Source organism: Euleptes europaea, chromosome 6 (genome assembly GCF_029931775.1).
Source record: "Euleptes europaea isolate rEulEur1 chromosome 6, rEulEur1.hap1, whole genome shotgun sequence".
Classification (NCBI taxonomy): domain Eukaryota; kingdom Metazoa; phylum Chordata; class Lepidosauria; order Squamata; family Sphaerodactylidae; genus Euleptes; species Euleptes europaea.
Genome location: NC_079317.1, coordinates 69,248,388 through 69,269,452, shown reverse-complemented (window position 1 = coordinate 69,269,452; position 21,065 = coordinate 69,248,388). Strand labels below are relative to the sequence as shown.

General features: G+C 41.7%; 1 protein-coding gene across 1 annotated transcript; it reads right to left on the bottom strand.

Annotated features, from left to right (window-relative positions):
- Nucleotides 1-3,166: 3,166 nt before the first annotated feature.
- LMO2 (LIM domain only 2) lies at nt 3,167-13,531 on the bottom strand. The gene is made up of 3 exons (XM_056851493.1): nt 13,472-13,531; nt 6,206-6,421; nt 3,167-3,446 (listed from the first exon to the last, which is right to left on the bottom strand). Exons 1-3 carry the CDS (start codon nt 13,510-13,512, stop codon nt 3,227-3,229), a joined length of 477 nt encoding a protein of 158 aa, XP_056707471.1. The 5' UTR covers nt 13,513-13,531; the 3' UTR covers nt 3,167-3,226.
- Nucleotides 13,532-21,065: the final 7,534 nt, after the last annotated feature.

Below are 21,065 nucleotides of genomic sequence, written 5' to 3'. Positions count from 1 at the left end.
CTATTTACTCCCACCACTAGAAACTCCATTATGCTGAGGTGGTGTTACCTTCCCCCCCTCCCCAAAGGCACAGAATTAAAAAGTGAGGTTGCCAGTAATGCTATCATCTTCCAACTATGACATTGAATAATGGGGACAGTGAAAGAAAATGCTGGACATATTGGGCATTTAAAAATAATGCTGATCTTGAATACATCGAAATGATAATGCAGTTTGGTCTCATTGTCCCTCTGCATATTTTCTAGCTTTACTTGTGTTGATCATGGTGGAATCTTTCGAAGAGCTGTTTCTGAAGGATTGGTTAAGGACATGAAAAAAGCAAAAGCTAGTAATTGCTCTTGTTCTCCTAAAATAAGAAAAGGTGTAATTTTTTTCATATGGATTGATGGAAGCAAATTCACTAATGCCTCATACTTAGCTTTGCAATACAAAAAATAGTGAAATGCAATTTGCAGTGGTTTGAGTGTGCAAAATAAAATAGGAGTCCAGTAGTGCCCTACCATCCTTCTTCCTTGAAGTGTTAAAGCCCGCAAAATTAGCTGGCACTGTGGCCTTAAAAATTAGTGTTGGACATCTTCAGCCTAAACAGCGGTGCAGTTCATACATTTTGTTCAGAGATTTGTCATGGCCCTTCATATTTTAGCAGCTGTGCTAGAACTGCATTTCAAGGTGGGGCATTTTGTTGGCTATAGTTTACAGTACAATTTGGCTTTTGAGGTCTGTCTCTTCCTCCCTTATCAAACACACATTTTCTTTTTTGTATCCACATGTTGGAATAACAGGGCTTTCCTGAGATATGGGGAAATAGTAGCTTCTCAAACACCTCCTAGACCTGTCAGTGTTCTTGTATTCTTTTTTTTTTAATTTAAAAGGCCTCCCACTATATGGATTTTAAAAGGTCAAACAATACTTGAGTTATTATTCATTTATATGGGGATAACAAAGATGCAAAGACTGCCTAGAATGCTTGGGATGATGGGCATGATATAAGTGATACAAAATTTACAAGAAATAAGAACTTGCACCTTTTAAAAATAATAACCAGTCAACACCACAGCATAGTGTAGTGGTTAAGACCAGTGGTTTGGAGCGGTGGACTCTGATCTGGAGAACCGGGTTTGATTCCCCATTCCTCCACATGAGCGGTGGACGCTAATCTGGGGAACTGGATTTGTTTCTCCACTCCTACACATGAAGCCAGCTGGATGACCTTGGGCAAGTCACAGCTCTATTAGAGCTCTCTCAGCCTCACCTACCTCACAGGGTGTCTGTTGTGGGGAGGGGAAGGGAAGGTGATTGTAAGCAGGTTTGAGTCTCCCTTAAGTGGTAGAGAAAGTCGGCATATAAAAACCAACTCTTCTTCTTTTATAGATCAGGCAGGATAGAGCAAAAGGTGACACTTAAGGTCTGATCTTTTGGGAGGCTGTCCACACAAATGTTTGGTAGTTTTGGTAGTGAGACAAACCTGCCTTCTTATCACAACAGTTACCACCATAGTGACACGACAATGCTGATTGCCAGAGATGTTCAGAATTGAGATTAGAATTGCTAGGTGATGGATAACTAAACCAGAGAAAGTGTTTATGGCAAGTTGTGTAAAAGAATTTTGTTCTTTCTATGCAGTATGACATTTGTAGTGATCATAGATTACCTATTGCACTCAGGAATAATACACAGGCTGATAAGGAAATGATATTTGAATGAGTTCACTTCCTGACCTTGTTTGCAGTACTTGAGTTTAAACCATTTGAGGTTTAAGCCAAACAATTAAACATTTCTGTGATCTGTTGTGGATTGTGGCACCATTTTAATTTGTTGCTCAAACCTTGCTTGCTCTCTTTATCGTATATTCCTCCTCAATGCCCATCTGATTTTTGGATGTTATGCTGGTGTTTTATCAGTAAGTTAGATGAGTGGGTGGCAGGACATGTGCAAATAAAGGTTGCAGTTCTGTACCTTGTTAATCATATGTGAGACTAGATGGGAACTGATAATTTCTGCTTGCATATACTGCATCTGGTGGCAAGATTGCATCCAAAGCTTCTTTAAGGCATATCCAGACACATGCTAGCTACATTTTCTCCTTTTGTATGAACATTTTTCAAATCCCCATTTAAAAATAACAACATAACCTTTGGTCCACATGGACAGAATGAGAGAAATAGGTAGCTATAATATTGTTTGGCCCTTTTCTAACTTACATAGTCAGTATTACAGAAATGCAAATTCCCCAGAACAAAAGCATGACATTGGGGGAAGAAATCTGAACTGTGCACAACAAATAGGTAGTGCCTGTATAATGATTGTACTTAAAAGTACATGGGGAAAGAACTCAGTATGATTTAATGAAAAGAACAAGAACTCTCAAATCCGTAATTTTTATTAAATCTGCAGGATCATACCACATACACTGTCATTGTCTAAGTTAATAAAATAGTTGAATAACTCTTTAAATTCATATTTGTATAGAAATGAGTGATGACATTTCTCACCTTCAAACAATGGCACCAAAAGGTAGCCATTCATCCAAATTTCTTGAAATAATTAGTTCACATTTAAGGCTGCAGTCCTGCACCACATTAAATGCCTGCAAGTTTCTTTGATTTCTAGAGGGCTTAGATGAATGTAACTAGGTGTATGTAAATTGCGCAAGAGTTGCAGTTGCAAGTTACAATTTTCATTCTCACATGGGAAAAGGTAATTTTCCTGCAAAAGAGAAGGCCTTCTTTCCACATCCAAAACATAAGGCTTTGGAGAATCAGATTATTTTGAATAACTGGAATCCCCCCTCCCCGCCCGTTGTTTTGTCTTGTACTAACTTTGGGATTACGGTCTATGTAGAGTAAATAGAAATGTAGTAAATAAAAATCAGTTTCACAAACCTACTCTGCAAGCTTCAGAACCAGAATATCTTTTTTTACATGTCACTACCGAAATCTCCAGTCAAGAGAAACCATGGTTATTTTTTTTATATTGGTTCCTCAGCTTTCATCATCACCTTTAAGAATGTCAGTTTATCCCCAAGACATACAATTTGCTAACAGAAATCCATCTATCTGCTGCTTCCACCCGAGTCACCATTTGTACATGATGCAGCGCCTGTGAATTCGGCAATATCTCCTCTACTTTAGACAAGCGCATTGATGTTGTGAGTGATAATCTCCCCATTGCTAGGTATTTGTGTCGCCCATGAGGTGAATTTTGAAGACTTTGGGGCACAAATGGGCTATATCATCCCATTGATCTTAGTCCACTCATAGATGTCCTGTTCACACACTATGTCTGAGTTGATGAGAAGGTATCTGTCACCAACACAAAAGTGTTTCTGGCAAGCAGCACATTTGAAGCATTCCAGGTGATACACTTTGTCCTTCACTCGCATGGTCATCTCATAGGCCCGGATTCGCTTGTCACAGGAGGCACAGAGGCCATCTTGGCCAAAAAGCCTTTGGGGGAAAAAATCCAAGAATATTAAAGAGTCAGACACATTTGTTTACAGAAGTAAAGCACAAAGTTCTTAAGTATTTGACTTTGATCTGTAAATAGGTTGTCATCCTCCAGGTAATAGCTGGAGATCTGCTATTACAACTGACCTCCAGCCGATAGAGATCAGATCATCTGGAGAAAATGGTTGCTTTGGCCATTGGACTCTATGGCATTGAAGTCCCTCCCCACCGCAAACCCCACTCTCCTCAGGCTCCACCCCAAAAACCTCCCGCTGGTAGTGAGGAGGGACCTAGCAACCCTATCTGTAAAGTTGTAATGCTTTAAATACATTTGTCATCATCATATGGACCTGGATGTTCAGAATTTTGTGAAGAGGGAAATTGGTGCTGCTGTGATAGTTCTCTTGTTTTCGTGTTTCCTCCTGTGCATACTAATAGACGTTGCCTGCTAGTTGATTAATTGGTTTTGTTATTACAGGATCTCACTTGTGTGTGTTTTGGTAATGTGTTTCTTCCTACTCAAACAAATCATTCCTGTCAAATTGAAGGAAGAACAATGGCTTCTGTGAATTACTAGAAATCTTACCTATATCCAAAGGCTTTCCAGGATTGCTCTTTACTTTAGTGTATCTTAATCATATTAGGACATCCTGTAGGAGATCACTATTATTATGTTTTCAAAGGGCAATGTACAAGATATATCTAGATAGCATGTAGTTCTGCCTTTATAAGGTAAGCTATATTATTAATTAATATAGACTGCTACCCACAGAACTTATCAACTAGTGTAATATTCCAGTGCATATGTTTTATCATACATTGTAATAAGAGTAGCAAAATAAGTGCATTTTTAAAATATTGTGCATTTTTAAAATATGTGTGTGATTAATGTCAAACAGAACTTAATATCCAATGCCCAGCTGCCGCCTAAAAGCATTCAGCTTGGCTTGAAAACATCACTGTTAATTCCTTGTCTACCAGGAGGTGTCACTATTCATTTTGCCATAATCTACAGTTTTAAACTCCCCCCCTCTCTTTTTTTCTCTAAGCACTATAGATTTTACATCTGAATTACAGATGTGAGAAATGGAAAAGCCAATTTAACAGCCTATATGAAATTCTTCATTAGCAGACACAGATAATTAACACATTATACTGTGAAAAGACAGAGCGTATCCAATTACAAGGCACAGAAAATGCATTAATTTAACAGCCCATATTTTCTGCCATTACAGTGCAGAATATTCAGGTGGTGGAAATAGGACTGAATCCTTTCAGGCTGTTGCACCTCCTTTGGAGATTAACTGCATGTTACATTACATGAAGCCAGTCCTACACAAATAAAACTCCTACTGGAAAAGGCTCTGAAGTGGAATAATTAAGTGGGTTAGCCCTTTATTTTAAAAATATATGTGTGATTAATGTCAAACAGAACTTAATATCCAATGACCAGTGAATTTTGAATATGTTAACACAGCTGACTGAGGCTGTAAATAAACTGGATAGAACCTACCAATTGGTATCCAGTATCACACAGGTGAAGAACAGCAGATACGGCAAAGAGCCAATATACCTGAAAGGTAACTAGGATTGCCATCCTCCAGGTGGAGCCTGGAAATCTCCTGGAATTACAACCCATCTCGAAATTACAGAGATCAGTTCCCCTGGAGAAAATGACTGCTTTGGAGGGCGGACTCTCTGGCATGATACTCCACTGATGTCCCTCCTCTCCCCAAACCCCACGCTTCCCAGGCTCCACCCCCAAAATCTCCAAGAATGTCCAAACCCAAAGTCGGCAACCCTCAATGTTACCAAGAATACACATATTCCTTGTTAGCACTCTAACTGGAACAAAATGTTCTTAACGCTATTCATAAGTAGAAAATATGTACAGAAACCTCTTATGGCATCAATTTGAACATCAGATGTACAACTGATAAAATTTCATTGCAGCAGCCCCAATTTCCACCCAAACTCAGGAGAATCATATGCTTAACTCACTGGTTTTAAAACTTTACACCAGCAAGCCTGCTTGAAATACTGGCACAAGTCTTCCTTTTCCAGTGCCTCTGCCTTATTGTGATCCTAACCCCAGTGCTTTGCCTACAAAGCAGGAACTTGCATGAGACTTGAAACAAATTAGTTTCAGGGTCATGAGTGGAGAAGCTGCTTTCTACCACCACCCCACCCCTGCTTCCTGCAGCATCAGACTGGGCTAGGGTTGCCAGGTCCCTCTGCGACTAGTTTTTGGGGTGGAGCCTGAGGAGGGCGGAGTTTGGGGAGGGGAGGGACTTCAATGCCACAGAGTCCAGTTGCCAAAGGGCCATTTTCTCCCGGGGAACTGATCTCTTTCAGCTGGAGATCAGTTGTAATAGCAGGAGATCTAGCTAATACTGGGAGCTTGGCAACCATAGACTGGGCTGTGAGATTCAGCTTGCCCAAGCTGATCTTCATGTCCTTTATCCAGGTTTGGCTACTCAGTTTCTACTATCATGCATATCATAGAATCATAGAGTTGGAAGGGACCATCAGGGTCATCTAGTCCAACCCCCTGCACAATGCAGGGATATATCTAGGTTTAATATCTAGGTTCTCTTATTTGATCTTTTGGTGTTGATTATCATATTTATGATAAATATCGTTTCTAGGCAGGCCGAGTTCAGTTTCTCTCAGTCTTGGGCTATAATATTGTAAGTAATTTTATTCCAAATAGTTCTGCAGAAGAAAACAAAGGCGAACAGGGTAGAGAGTTGACATACCTGAGATAGTCTCTCCGACAGAGTTTTCTGCCCAGTTTATAATACAGCCGTCTTCCCACCTCTCCGAGTCTGCACCCACACAAGTCGCAGCTGAGACAGTCTTCGTGCCAGTACTGATCAATGGCTTTGAGGAAGTAACGGTCCCCAATGTTCTGTTGGCAACCTCCACATGTTAACAGGGAAGGGGGTATTTGGAGCACCTCATCCACGGGCTCCCTAGGAGAAAGAAATAGTCTTTAGAAAAACACTCATCGGAAAAAACAGCCCTAAAAGCAAGCATTCTGGTAGCCTAAATCAAACAGGACTTCCAACCTGATTTTTCTCCCATTGTACTTAAAAGACCAAAAACCACAGAGACAAGAGGGAACTAGTTATGACAAGGTCCTGCTCAAGAGGACTCTGGATGTTCTATGATGTGGCAGAAGGATCGATTGAAAACCAAGTTCAAACACCGTAAGAAAATCAGCTTGGATTAAAAAAAAAAAAACCCAACAAGTTTCTAGTCCTTTAAGTCTGACAAAGCTTGACGCATAGTTAAATTGTGGAACTCCTTGCCCCAGGATGTGGTGATGGCTGCTAACTTGGAAGGCTTTAAGAGGGGAGTGGACATGTTAATGGAGGAGATGGGTATTCATGACTACTAGTCACGATACATACCTATTCTCTCCAGGATCAGAGGAGCATGCCTATTATATTAGGTGCTATGGAACACAGGCAGGATAATGCTGCTGCAGTCGTCTTGTTTGTGGGCTTCCTCGAGGCACCTGGTTGGCCATTGTGTGAACAGACGGTTGGACATGATGGACCTTGGTCTGATCCAGCATGGCCTTTCTTATGTTCTTAATATATGGGAATTGCTCTGGAAAACATCAGCTGGCATTTGAGCAGGATCTCCCATGGAAAAGGGCCAAGCTGAAGTGGCTCTTTACTCTTCCCCAGTACTAGTAACAGTGCAATAATTTACACATAGAAGCAAACCATATGCAAATTTATGTAATTTGTATAATTTATAGAAGAGTCAGCCTTTCCTGGTGCAGAATTAGGATATATTTATTTTTAGTGTTTTGTTATTTTATTATTTATTTATTTACATTTTATTTATTTTAGAGTTTTATTAGTGCTGTGATTATATTTTCTTTTAATTAATGGAATGGTATAAGATATGGTATAAGGAATGGTATAAGAATAGTTGGCCACTGTGTGAACAGACTGCTGGAATTGATGGTCTGATCCAGCATGGCTTTCCTTATGTTCTTATATAAGAAGTCAACAAGAATGAGACAATGAATTATTGGGGTTTTTTTGCCCCAAATTAGTCTGTCACATATTTTCAAACATTCTGATAACTGTAGTTACAATACACAATACAATACCTTCATTGGCATCTTAATAACTGTAGTTAGCAAATGCAGAAGTTGTACCCAAGTAACAACCAGTTGCCTCCTTTACATAGGATTTTATTTTTGTGTGAGTCATAGCCCCTGCAGGTGCTGCGGCTATTCAAATAAGATTTCCCCTTTAACAGTTTTCTATGTAATGTGTGGTGTTGTGCTTTTCGCTAGTGCTATAGGTTTGTAGGCAGAATGAATAAAAATGAAGCCTGTTCCCCTTTTCTGCTTTGACAAACAGTCATTTTCTCTGTCCCGAAATAAGCATTTTACATCATTCTCCAATAAGATAAACACTTGTAAACGATGTCATAATTTGTATTATTTTTATAGTTACTTTTAAAGGGTTTCATGGCCTTGCCTACCTTGACAGTTGGGGGTTGTGTGTGTGTATGAGTGAGTGAGAACAAACTCATTTTTATACCCATTTTTACAGATTAGGTAGTCTGAGGCAGAGATAGTGAGTAACTTGTGCAAGACTATCTACCGGTAATAAATTTAATGCTGAATTTGGGTTATATTATATTGTCTCTACCACCAAATGGTTTGACTTAATGAGCTCAAGGTTGGTTGAGCAGGCCTTTCTGTCCGGTGCTCCTTTTGCTGCAGTCAGGACTGTGCCCATTATAAAAAGTGGGATGTGTATATTGCTCCCTCTATGAGATGCTGAATGTTACTCATCTTTCTTTGAAAGCCATTTTTAGACATATGCCCAGTATGTTTTAAGTGTATGTCTGAATAGTTGAAATGTGAATGCAACAAATGTGTTTGCAAACATATATGTTGTACAGATGGGAGCTGTGATTGACTGCCGTTCTCTACTGAGCTTACAGTCAATGGCAACTCTAGGTTTGCTTCATTGTACTGTGAGGACAACTTTGCCAGAGGTTATGTTTCAGGTGCAACCATATGCACACTTACTTGAGAATAAGAGTCCTGTTTCCAAGTAAAAATCCATAGGATTGTCACAAGTGATAAAATGGCTAATTAGTGTTTTGGGTTGTAATCCAATCAAGTGAGACCCCTGCTTCCTGTGTGAAACAGGAAAATCCAGTTGCAAATTATTGGTATTGTGCATCAAGAATGCATTATCCAAATGTGAAAGCAAATGATAAACATATTTAGAATTGGGCTGGAAAGCGCTTTATTTCCTTGTGCAAATAAATCTTTTTAAAAAGATTTTTCTTCAAATCTTCAACTCAAGTTTGATTGACCGGAGGATACTTTTTAAAACATTGCAGCCCTTGAGCAGGCAACAATTTTGCGTTAAGGACCTGTGTGATTAGCTCTTGCCCATGTCTTTTCAGCAGGCCTTGGAAAAGTTACAGTAACAGCATGGGATGATACTGTGGGAAAGCAGCTCTCATAGCAGTAGGGATGCCAGCCTCCTAGTGGGACCTGGGGATCCCCCGGAATTAGAGCTCATCTCCAGACTGCAGAGCTCAATTCCCATGGAGAAAATGGATGCTTTGGAGGGTACACTCTATGGCATTGAGGTCCTCCCCAGTCCCCTTCCCCAAATCTCCAGGAGTTTTTCCAACCTGGATCTGGTATTAGGGTTGCCAACCTCCAGGTAGTAGCTGGAGATCTCCTGCTATGACAACTGATCTCCAGTCGATAGAGATCAGTTCACTTGGAGAAAATGGCCGGTCTGGAAATTGGACTCTATGGCATTGAAGTCCCTCCCCTCCCCAAACCCCGCTCTCCTCAGGCTCCACCCCAAAAGTCTCCAAGTAAATCCCAACTCGGAGGTGGCGACCCTATCTGGTTTCCCTACCACCCATCCCCTGCTGGTGGCCAGAGGGGACCTGGCAACCCTACAAATTAGGAATATAACATTCAAGGAAAAGAAGAGTTTGTTCCATTCGTATTTGTCCATTTGTGAATGCACTTACTTCCTATGTGGTGTTTTCTCCTGAATGAATCTACACCTAAAGAATTAATAGTATTATGCTTTATTTCAGAGACCAATGTTATATAAACTGCATAAATGTGGGATGATCCAGCCAAGTTTTTCAGTGTAACAATTAGCCCTATGAAAAACTAGCACACAATTATTTTCCTGGGCAAAACCTTATTATTTGCAGGAGAAAAGCTAAAATAATGCAGTTGGTAAAATAATAGAGATGAGAAGGCTGTTTCTTTATAAATGTATCATCTCCCCAAAAGCTTCTTTGTTCCCTGGACAACATTTGGCAACTGCTGTTGAAAATTACTCCCTGCAAAACACTGACATCCCGCGCAGTCAGCAACTCACAGTAAGATGTTCTAGCACATGTTAACCCTAAGCTCATAAACATTGCCACTGAAGGGGGAGGGAAAGACCTTGCATTTTCAAAGTTAATCACATGATTTCCTGGCATACATTATGGATCTTGATCAAACTGTTAACAATGTTCACTCCATCCTCTGGCCTGACTACTCTGGGCAATTATCGTAAGTGATGCTAATTAGTATGTTTGAACATTTCTGGCGACATTTGAACCATGTGAGAACAGCTGTAAACTGGGATACAATTTGGGAACAAAATCTAAAGAACATTCTAGCCACTATAGATATTGCATCCACTCTACAGATCAATTTACATATAAACTGATATAAGCTTGTAGAAATGTCCAGAGTAGAACTATCTGTACCTTCACAATGTGCTTCCAATAAGAAGGCACCTACAGTCCAGGCCTAGGCAAGCCCTGACCTCACTAACTCCTGCCCTCACCTTACAGAAGATCCAATTTTTTTAAAGTCTGAGAGGATGGAACCCCCCCCCCCCACACACACACACCCTTTTAGTTCAGCAGTCTCAACCACTTGTTCAACTTTTGCAAAATATGAAGAGGACTCTTCCATCCAGAGCACAGCCTTCATTTGTGACTCTGTCCCTGAGTTCTAGACTAAGGGCAAAAACGCATGGTCGCTTTAGCCTCCTTTATTCCCTGTTTCAGCCAGGATTCAGCCAGGATCGAACGCATGCGTTTCGCTGAATGTGCGTTCGATCCTGGATGAATCCTGGCTGAAACAGGGAATAAAGGAGGCTAAAGCAACCATGCGTTTTCGCCCTAAGAGGCTGTTCTCTCAACAGCGTCAGTCGGTGTGCCTCAACATGGAACTCATATGTAACTTGACCTAATACTGAGTAAGACCATTGGTCCATCTAGCACTACTCGGACTACCAGTGGCTTGCTAGGGTTTCAAGAAGTTTCCCAACGCTAAAATGCTTTAACTGGAGATGCTACAGCTTACCCCTACCACTGCCCTTGTCTCCCTCTTCACTACAGTCCAGTTATCAAGAGGCTCTAACAACTGCCATTTTACGATAATAGTAGAACTGCCAAGGCTGGAAAAGGACCTAGATGTTTGAAAACTTTCCACTGGATAAAGAAACGAGCATTGCTGCAGTATTTCTTTTCAAAGCCATGCCACAGAAAAATTATATTTGAGGGAAGCAAAACTTTTAAAAGTGTACCGTATTTAGTTGAATAATGTTTTTCAAAAATCAACCATGACTTTCAACACCTGAGACAAAACCACCCTGAGCCCTGTTTTGGCAGGGAAAAGGTGGGATAAAAATTTAAGAAAATAAAATAAAGCTCTCTAAATCCTGTTTTGTCAAGATGAAGAAAAATCTCCTACTTAATTTCATACCTATATAGCAATATGGACAAATGATTGAAATGTTTCAGTCATGACACCTCCCCGCTCCTCCTTTCTTGTTTCTAACTCTAACATGCCATTAATCGGTGATTTAAGAAAATCAGGATATTAGCCCTTTATTTAGGTTACTGCAAGTGAAGTCAGTAGCAATTTGTTTTTTCATGAGCAAGTCCAAACTGAGATCCTGAAAACATAAACCATTTGTTCTGGCCATTATTTCAACCAGAGGTGCCCTATCTAAAACCATGCTAAAGTCAAACAGAATGATAAGCATAGTATTATGCAGGCTATGAAGCCCGTATTCAGAAATGAATTGCATGATATCTTATAGGTCCATGGAAACAACTAAGGAAGCAGGAAAATAGCAGAGCTCTTTTGCAGTAAATTTATCATTTTGATATTCAGATGCACCTTCCAATATCTTATATTGCTACGGTTTTCAGTTATGTAGCTATGTTGTATAGTTTGTGATAGTTCTAAAAAGTGGAAATGCCCATAAAATCCTTCCTGGTATTTTGGAATTTTGGATGCAGTTGTTTTCTGGACCATAAGTTGCTAGATAAATGCCAAACTTTTATGTTGGCACAAAAATTCAATATGCCATTAAAGTTTGAATAGGAAGATTAAGATGTGAGTAGAAAAGGATGAAAACAAGAATAACAAATGCGGAATGCTTGTTTCTTTACATAAAGACATTAAGATGTATGTGAACATGATTTATTTGAATGCAGTTACCAAGTTCCTAACTACATCTGCTTGGAAGTAAATTCAATTGAAATCAATTGGACTTTTCAGAAAGCAGAGTTAGGATTAGGTCATAAGGCTTTTCAGAAAAATGATTGCAAAACTGCCTAGTTAGCCACAATATAAATTTCTTCTATTTCAGTGCCACTTAAGTCTGAATAGCTGTGCATGGGATCACATTATTTTTGTTCTTCATAATGAATGTATTAATTTACACCTTAAGCTTACATGGATCTTTTAAAAGATAATATTGGAAGCTGCAATAAATCTGCCTAGCTGGAATACCACAAAGCCACTAAGATCTAGAGAAAATAAATACAGCCACCATAAGTGCATCCATGCAGTTTGAGTTTATGTGTTCATTCAGAAGTTAAATCTCTTGAGTTTGATGGGAATTACTCCCTGGTAATTTCCAGCTGGGAAGTTGTGTTACTGTGAGGCAGCAAAAACAAACAAAACAAGCAAGTTGTAAGACTCCTTGTTGTTTTTACCCCATGCATAGAATCGCAGCCTTAAAGTTCAAGTATCATGACAATACCACTAATACAGTAAATCGAAACTCATCTCCAAAACTATATATATTTGCATTAGTTTGGGAATACAATAGAATAGTCAAAATACACCAGTCTAAAATTCCTGATTCTATAATTATTTAAGACTGGTTTTACTTCTTTTGCTCATATGTCAGTGGGAGGGGGAAGCCCTGGCTTATGCGTAGACTCCCTTTTTTGCTTGACATTTTGTCAAAAGTTTCAAACCGGTGGTTTGTATTATGAAAATGTGAAAGTTGAGCACACATCTGATAATAGCCTTGACCTTTTAGTCTAATCAGACAGTTTTAGCCGGGCAGGGAGGGGAATGAGAGAAAGAGAGACTGAAAACAATGTCGGCTTTTGGAAAGCATGAGGCTACCTACCCCATCCCTCTGAAATCCCTTTCATCAGCATCACCTAATCTTCAGAGCAGGGGAAAAAGGCATTTATCCCCATGGTCCTCCCGCTCTCCGCTCCCACCCTCAACAGGAGCTTAATAGGAAATCTGATGACTCTGATAATTTGTCGCCAACTCAAAATGGGGAACTTGTGTGTGTCTCTGAATTTTGGCTGCCATCCCCCCCACAAGTAGCGGTCAGGCAGTTTTCTGAACAGAGAGTCCACCTCTGGCTTAATAAAATATGCTAAAAGAGCCAGACACACTGCCCGGTTGGTTCATAAAAACAGGGTGATTGCAGTATAGGGAATGGGACGGAAAAGGGGCTTTCTGGAGATCCATGCCTGCATCTATCAACCGGGAGAAAGGAAGATGCAGCCCTATTGTATTTCTCCGCAGCGGGTACTTTCTGAGAGCCAATCTCCTTAGAAGCTGGTGCCAGAAACACTGTCAAACCATCCAGGCTCCCACAAGCTCACCGACTGCGGAGAACAGGCATCCCTCCAAAGGTAAAGTTGGAGATCGCTAGGAAATGAAGAGGAAGGCCACTTACTCGGAGGACTCGAGGCTTTTTCTCTCGATGGCCGATGACATTGGCAGGTCTTGGGTCCTTTGTAGCGCAGGGACGGTTTTGTCCGCGAGGAGATCTGCCCCCCGGCTGCCCCCCACAAAGGCTGCCTGCTCCCGAATGCCTTTTCACCAGTGGCGGCGGAGTGGCACCTCTACGCTCCCCCCCCCTTCCACTCCCAATGACATTCACAGGATTTCCTTCTGTAAAACCAAAGGAGGGGGGAGAGAGAGAGAGAGAAGGTGGGCAGCTGTGTCGATGCTGCTGCTGCTGCGTCTCTGTAAGGCGGTCTAACCCTTAGGATCTAACCCCCCCCCCCCATCCTTGCAACGCTCCTCCTGCTCGCTGGGCGAGAACTGGGCAGAGACTGCTGCTGCTGCTGCTTCCCTATCGTCTCTCAGCTGTCACCGCGGGGCTCATCCCAGAGACTGGCTGGGTTCAGGGCACGGTCCGGAGAGGAGTCCCTGCGCCGCAGAGGCGGCCGCCTGGCTCATCCGCCGCTCCCATTGTGCTCGGAGCGGCTCTCATTGCGGAGCCGGCCGCGGGGGTCTCCGCCGAGCCGCTCCTGGGCTCCACGTCCTCTTTCCTGAGCACGATTCGAGCACAATGGAAGGAAACGACCCTTAAAGAGACAGCTGTCTATTTCTGAGCGGCGCTCCCGGGGGATTGGGCCAGCCGCGACAGCGGCATCTCTCGCCACGGAGTTCACTCCTTAAAGGGAGGGAGCTGACGCTGCGTTTTTACAGCGCATCGTGCGCGCTGGTGCATGCTTCATCGTACGGCCAGTTTACGGGTCGGCGCCCGGAAAGTCGCCTTACCGGTGCCTTCGTTGCGCCTTCATGGTTACGTGCCCCAGCATTTCATTATCCACCGAACGGCCCAGATCAGGAGTGAAACCCACAAGCTAAGAATCCCGAGCGCCTCCCTGCTCTGGATCTCTCTACATTGTCCTAAGCTGGTCATTAAGGTACCTGCCCATTCCCCTTTCTGCATTTGGACCGCGCAACGCCATTTAGCAAAGGCATCCCTTGGAAGTAAAAGTAAATCTTGGAATAAGAGCCATGATCGATTGGTGATTAATGTATGTAAATCGCATACACATAGTAACCAGTAATGGGGGGACACAACTATTTTATCACCTTCCCTCCCCATCATCACCTCTCCCCTCCAAGCGGGATTATTCATGCAGTGAAGTGATTTGGCGTCCTTGTTAAAATTAAGCCTCACTTTATAATGGCGGTGACAGCCCTTGGTCCTGCCAATGAAGATGTCCCTCTGAACTAGGTGGGAACACCTGCTCTGATTATTCTTGTATAATCGCAAAATGGTCCAAACCACAGTGAAACATTCCACAAATGCTCACTGTCTATATTTATTCCTTTTTAAAAAAAGAAGAAGCCCGTTTGTAATTGACTTGTTTTAACAACATTCCATCCCTTGAGTTTCTGCACAAACTTCAGGGGAATAAGGTCTGAGGTGACAAGACCTCCTCTAAAGGCCATTGGCGCCAGACGTGGGTATTTCTCCTGTTGGCTTCAGTGGGTATTGGTCAGGCTCCGGTGCCTTTGTTATTTCATATAGAGATAATTAGGAAACAGCCAGTGTTTTATTTTGATAACAAGAGGTTCTGGGGCGCTTTCTGACCTTGAAACTGCTTCTTTAAAAACTCAAAAATTACAGGCTGCTGGTGGGTATTTGATGAGGAGGAATGGGAAGTGTCCCAAACTGATCGCTGGGTCAGTAAGTGTGCAGCTTGTTACGAGAAAAGGGAGATCCATAATCCAATCTCTCAAGATGTTTCTTAGGGGAAAAAGCAGCACTAGGGGCTCAAAGTTTGGATCTAGCCTGTATGCCTGGATGCATACAAATACCCTGGTAGAAATTTCCATCTGAACTGCAAATAGATCCCCGTAGTGAATATTGTTTTGTCCATACCAGGGCTAATTGCAACTTAGAAAAAGCAGTTTATGTTTGGAAAGGGGTTGTGTGGGAGGGTTAACCCCTACTATCCTGTATCCCAGTCCAAATTGAAGCCCGTGCAACTGCCTTTTAAATACATCAGGCAATGTGGTTATGGATCTTTCATGTCTTATCTAATTGCACTCTGAGTCACCTTCCATGCCCAGTTATGTTGTGTTCAGGCTTGCGTGAGTGCATTAGTCAGCATGGCTGCTTTTTACAAAAAAAAAAGCAGTATATGTGAATTTCTGTATATATAGAGTCATCCCTCACCCTACAAAGGAATCAAATGTAAAGCTGTTACAAACTAGTTTCAAAACTGTTCTGGGAATGAGGGTGTTTGTGCATGTGTGCGTGTGTTAATGATGTGATGTGTACTAATAGACAGGCAAGGAACATGATCTGTTTTTCTCTGATGTGCTGGACATTTTCAGAGTCTTTTCATTTCAGTCTTTGATCCAGGACAGAAAAAAATATGTGTGCTCGGAGGATAGTGACAGCTCCATCCATCATGCTTAAAATATTATACCTGTCTTCACCCAAAAAATGTGCATACCGTACATATTCTCATTTATCGGATGCACACTTGCAGAAAAGTTATAGTCAATGTCATATAATAATCCACCCATTGTTCTCTGTCTTCCTTATTTGTAAAGGCAGTACTAAAGAAGAGTGACCCCGTTGTTTTAGCCAAGGGCCACTGTTTACAGGACACTATTCAGGTGCCATAAAATATAACCCAAAAAACATATTATTGGGATGTTCTTAAACCCATGTTGAGCACTGCTTCATACATAAATGCACATTACATTTCACACATAGCATTTTCATCTGTCCATTACTGTATTACTTATCCAAGCACATCCATCTAAGTAAGTGGCCGTGAAGCAGGGGCAAGAAGCAGCACGACATAAAAATTAGGCGGGATATTTTCTTAATGGTAGAAATGGCTTAGAAATAGATCAGGTTGTTCGGGGAAGTTGTGAAATATATTCTTTATGTATATATAAGACAGGATGTTATGATTCCCATATAAGTACAATATAACAAAAGAGATCAAACCCCACACCTGTTAGTGAAATATTCCAGAAACCCACAATGTATATATTTATTCCCTCTGAAAAATTCATTCATAACTGCTAGCTCTAAAGATTTGTTCTAGCCAGACCAAGGAACTGAATTAAAGGACTTTTGTCCTTTAATTACACTGGGCAGTTAATGTAAGTTATATACTCTCAGGTCAGAAGGAAGAAATAAACGAGGAAGTCAGAATAATTCAAATGCGGGAAACTTTGCTAAAATGGCTTAATGAAGTAGCAATTGAACTTTAAAGAGTATGCAAGACATGTAACAAATGCCTTTATAAAGTGAGTAAGAATAATTTTACAGTAGTTTATCACTGCTTTTGGTAGATCTGGGTTTCAGTGTGAATAGCTTTTATGTACTTTTTTGTTATCCAAAGGAGCACCCACTTTCTTAATATACTGATACTTATCCAGTGTTAGCTGTGCCTGCTACACCGTGACTGGCTGGGAGTAGACAACCCTATCTGCATCTACAGATGCAGTTATCGTTTTCAGTGGACCTCAGTTAAATATGTCTAGGTGTGCATCTCCTATGTGTGCATAGGAGGATTTTGCTTCCTGGACTGGAGCAATTATGTTTAAGTTTCACTCATGTTCACTTAATATTATGATACCAAGCTAAGCTCATAATTCAGCCATGCATTTGACATATTTTCTGAATTTCCTCTTCAATTGAGGTTGCCAACCTCTAGGTGGTGGAAGGAGATCTCCTGCTATTACAACTGATCTCCAGCCAATAGAGATCAGTTCACCTGGAGAAAAATGGCCGCTTTTCCAATTGGTCTCTATGGCATTGAAGTCCCTCCCCTCCCCAAACCCTGCCCTCCTCAGACTCTGCCCCAAAAACCTCCCACCAGTGGCGAAGAGGGACCTGGCAACCCTATCTTCAATAGTAGTGCCAGCAAACACCTATCCTGGGCCAGATCTCTGGCCAAGTCTCTAAGCAGCACATTGGGAAAGATACTGATGATCTGCAAGAGCTCAGCTTGACCCCAGCCATCAGTTGCAGGGGAGGTAACTGGTGTCACCTCCTGGACTCCGGCCCCCACCGGTTGGGTTCAAGCCAAGCCCCTGGCTTGGGGAGGCGAAATACCTTGAACGAGCCCTGTTCCCACCCATCTCAGACTGCTTTCAGATTCCCTTGAGTTTCTAATGCAATTTCAGGGAGTTGCCATGATACCTGCCCAAAGAAAAAGATAGTGAAAAAGAATAGCATGTATATATCACTTCTGAAGACTCATAACAGCCCTAATCTCCTATTAAAACCCCATTGTATTTATTTAATTCATTTAAATAAATGTAACTACACCAGAGTGGTGTAGTGGTTAAAAGCGGTAGTTTGGAGCGGTGGACTCTGATCTGGAGAACCCTGTTTGATTCCCCACTCCTCCACATGAGCAGCAGAGGTTAATCTGGTGAACTGGGTTGGTTTCCGCACTCCTACACATGAAGCCTGCTGGGTGACCTTGGGCTAGTCACAGCCCCACCTATCTCACAGGGTGTTTGTTGTGGGGAGGGGAAAGGAAGGTGATTGTAAGCCAGTTCGATTCTTTCTTAAGTGGTAGAGAAAGTCGGCATATAAAAACCAACTCTTCTTCTTCTTATACCCTGCCTTTCACCCCAGTGGGGACCCAAAGTGGCTTACAGTGTTATCCTCTGTTCCATTTTATCCTCACAACAACCCTGTGCGATAGGATAGGCTGAGAGAGTGTGAGGGTCGCTCAGCAAGCTTCCATGGAATGAATGGGGATTCAGACTTGGGGTCTCCCAGATCCTGGTCTGACGCTCTTCACCATCCGACCACACTGGGCATCTTACAGATGCAAATATACTTTTGGAGATCAGCTGGGAAGCTGCTGAGTTGGAAATTCACAAAATAACCAATAGTTGAAGTATTTCAAGCAGCTTTATTGACTTTGCCGTTTAATGGAAAGTGGTTATAAATATACATTTGTTGAGGACTGATTTACTTTAAATAAGAACCAACATTCAGTATTTTTGATTTATAAGTGGTCTTAAAGGCAGTAACTGGACAGGGCCATTTCCACACAGGTGATTTGCCATGGGTTCAATGCGGTTCCCTACAGCATTGTGGTGCTTTTTTTTGGTACCACATAGGTTTCCCTCAGCTTTTCGGCAGTCTTTCCTAAACCTGATTTGCTGCAATGTGTTGGGAATGATCACAGCAAACCTGGGCTAGCTAGCATGTGGGTAGGTAAGCCTGGATTTTCCTAGTCGCTCCCACAGGTCAGCCATTCTTCTTGCTCCGGTTCCTGCAATAGTCATTTCCCTCCAAATGCCACCAGGGGGCTTTTTGGGGTTTTTTAAATCAGCAATTGGTAAATCTCTGTCTATTACCTTGGAAAAACCCAGTCCTATAGTGGGGGTGGGGGATAGCCACCATAGAGAATAGGGCAAGGAAACTTCAGGGAAAGGTGCTATCAGGAAACCCTGTTGTCTCTGCTGCATTGGCAGCTGCGGAGACACTGGGATTCCATAAGAAAGAGTTGCCATGTGATAAAGGCCTATGAAAGTGTTCTTCTTTGACTCAGCGGGCGTCTTTGGTAACAGGTAGGCTTGCCAACCTCCAGGTACTAGCTGGAGATCTCCTGATATTACAATTGATCTCCAGCCGATAGAGATCAGTTCACCTGGAGAAAATGGCTGCTTTGGCAATTGGACTCAATGGGATTGAAGTCCCTCCCCTCCCCAAACCCTGCCCTCCTCAGGCTCCACCCCAAAAACCTCCCGCCAGTAGCGAAGAGGGACCTGGCAACCCTAGTAATAAGGCACATTCTATGCTAGGGATGATAAAGCAAGGATTAAGGAATAAAACTGCAAGCATCTTAACACCTTTAGTCAAGCCACATTAAAAACAGTGTACTGTTCTGGTCAACCCATCACAAAAATGATAGCATAGAGCTAGAAAAGGAACAAAATAGATTTTTTTTAGTTTGGAAAAAAGTTGACTAAGATTGCACAACAGAAGTTAATAAAATGGTATATTGTACAGAGGAATTGTGTAGAGAATGTTTTCTACCCTGGTGACCATCTAATCAAATGAATTGCTAGTTGATTCAGAACAAGTAAAAGAAAAATAAACAGAAGTCTTATGTTTTCAGGCTTTTGGAGAGAGACTCTCCAACATGAAACTTCTGAATTAGAATTCTTCAAGAAGTCTGACAAACTCCCCTGAGGGCTGAAGAAGAGCTTGGGATTCCTTCGTCATTGTAGGTGTTAACTAGCTTAGCAAAATGACAGGGATTGTGTTATTGCCAGCTGCTGCACTTGTGAATCTGAATTTAATGTAATTACACCTCACTTTGTACTTCTTGCATTTCATGGCCCTTTGATCTTGCTTAAAAATTTCTTTGTAACCTCATATATAAATGTCTTCCTGGTGAGGACCCACTACTGGCATCTGATGAAATGGTCCGTAAAAGCTTGTGCTAGAATTTAAAAAAAATGTTAGTAAGGTAGAAGAAGAGTTGGTTTTTATATGCCGACTTTCTCTGCCACTTAAGGAAGAATCAAACCAGCTTACAATCACCTTCCCTTCCCCTCCCCACAACAGACACCCTGTGAGGTAGGTGGGGCTGAGAGAGCTCTAAGAGAGCTGTGACTAGGCCAAAATCACCCAGCTGGCTTCATGTGTAGGAGTGGGGAAACCAACCCGGTTCACCAGATACCAGGTACCACAAGACGTCTGTTTATTTTGGTACCGCAGACTCTGAGATTAAACATTTTTTTATGCACAATATGCATAAATAATTTATGGACTAGATTTTCCATCACTAGATGTAGTAGTGGCCACTAGGTTAGATGGCTTTAACAGGGGCTTAGGCACATTCACAAAAAATAGACCAGCCATGAGTGTTAAAGGGAACCTCCATTGTTTAGGAATTAATGCATTCCAGTTGTGGGTTGCTATAGCAGGGGAGGCTGTTTACTTCTTATGGGCTTCTCAGGGATATCCACATGAGTGGAAACAGGATGCTGCACTAGACGGACCTTTGGTCTGAACCAGAGAAGTTTTTCTTCTGTGCTTACATAAAAAAAAAAAAACTACTACCTTTAAAGCAGTGGTTCTCTACCACGGGTACCTACAGCTCAGGTGAGATGCAGTAGTAGTCCACTTGAGTCACAAGGTTTTCATAACAATTCCTAAAAATTATCTCTACCTCAGTTCCCTTGTCCACTTGCAAGCAGACTTGTACCTGACCCCACCTGCCACCACAGATTATCCATCTGTGACCTTTTGGCATGCTAGCAGTAACCTTGGACACCCAGTGGTCCTCCCAATCCTCTGTTCCCCCTGCCCACCAGCAAGCATCTTTGATGTGTTCGTTATTGCTGACCCTACCTGCCAGAATTTATTTATTGTGCTTCTGCAATTTTTAATGTCCTTAAAACTTAATGTAAATTATAAATATGATTAATATAATAGCAAAATTTGTATAAAATATTAATGCCCTTCTAGGAAAAGTGGGCTTTTGATTGGTGGGATATAAAATACAAAAGTTTGAGAACCCACT

Coding starts and splice junctions, on each gene's coding strand:
- LMO2 (XM_056851493.1), bottom strand. CDS start 13,512: ATGTCATCGGCCATCGAGAGAAAAAGCCTCGAGTCCTCCGA. Junction 6,422..13,471: donor AAAAGCCTCGAGTCCTCCGA/GTAAGTGGCCTT, acceptor TCTTTCTCCTAG/GGAGCCCGTGGATGAGGTGC. Junction 3,447..6,205: donor TGTCGGAGAGACTATCTCAG/GTATGTCAACTC, acceptor TTTCCCCCAAAG/GCTTTTTGGCCAAGATGGCC.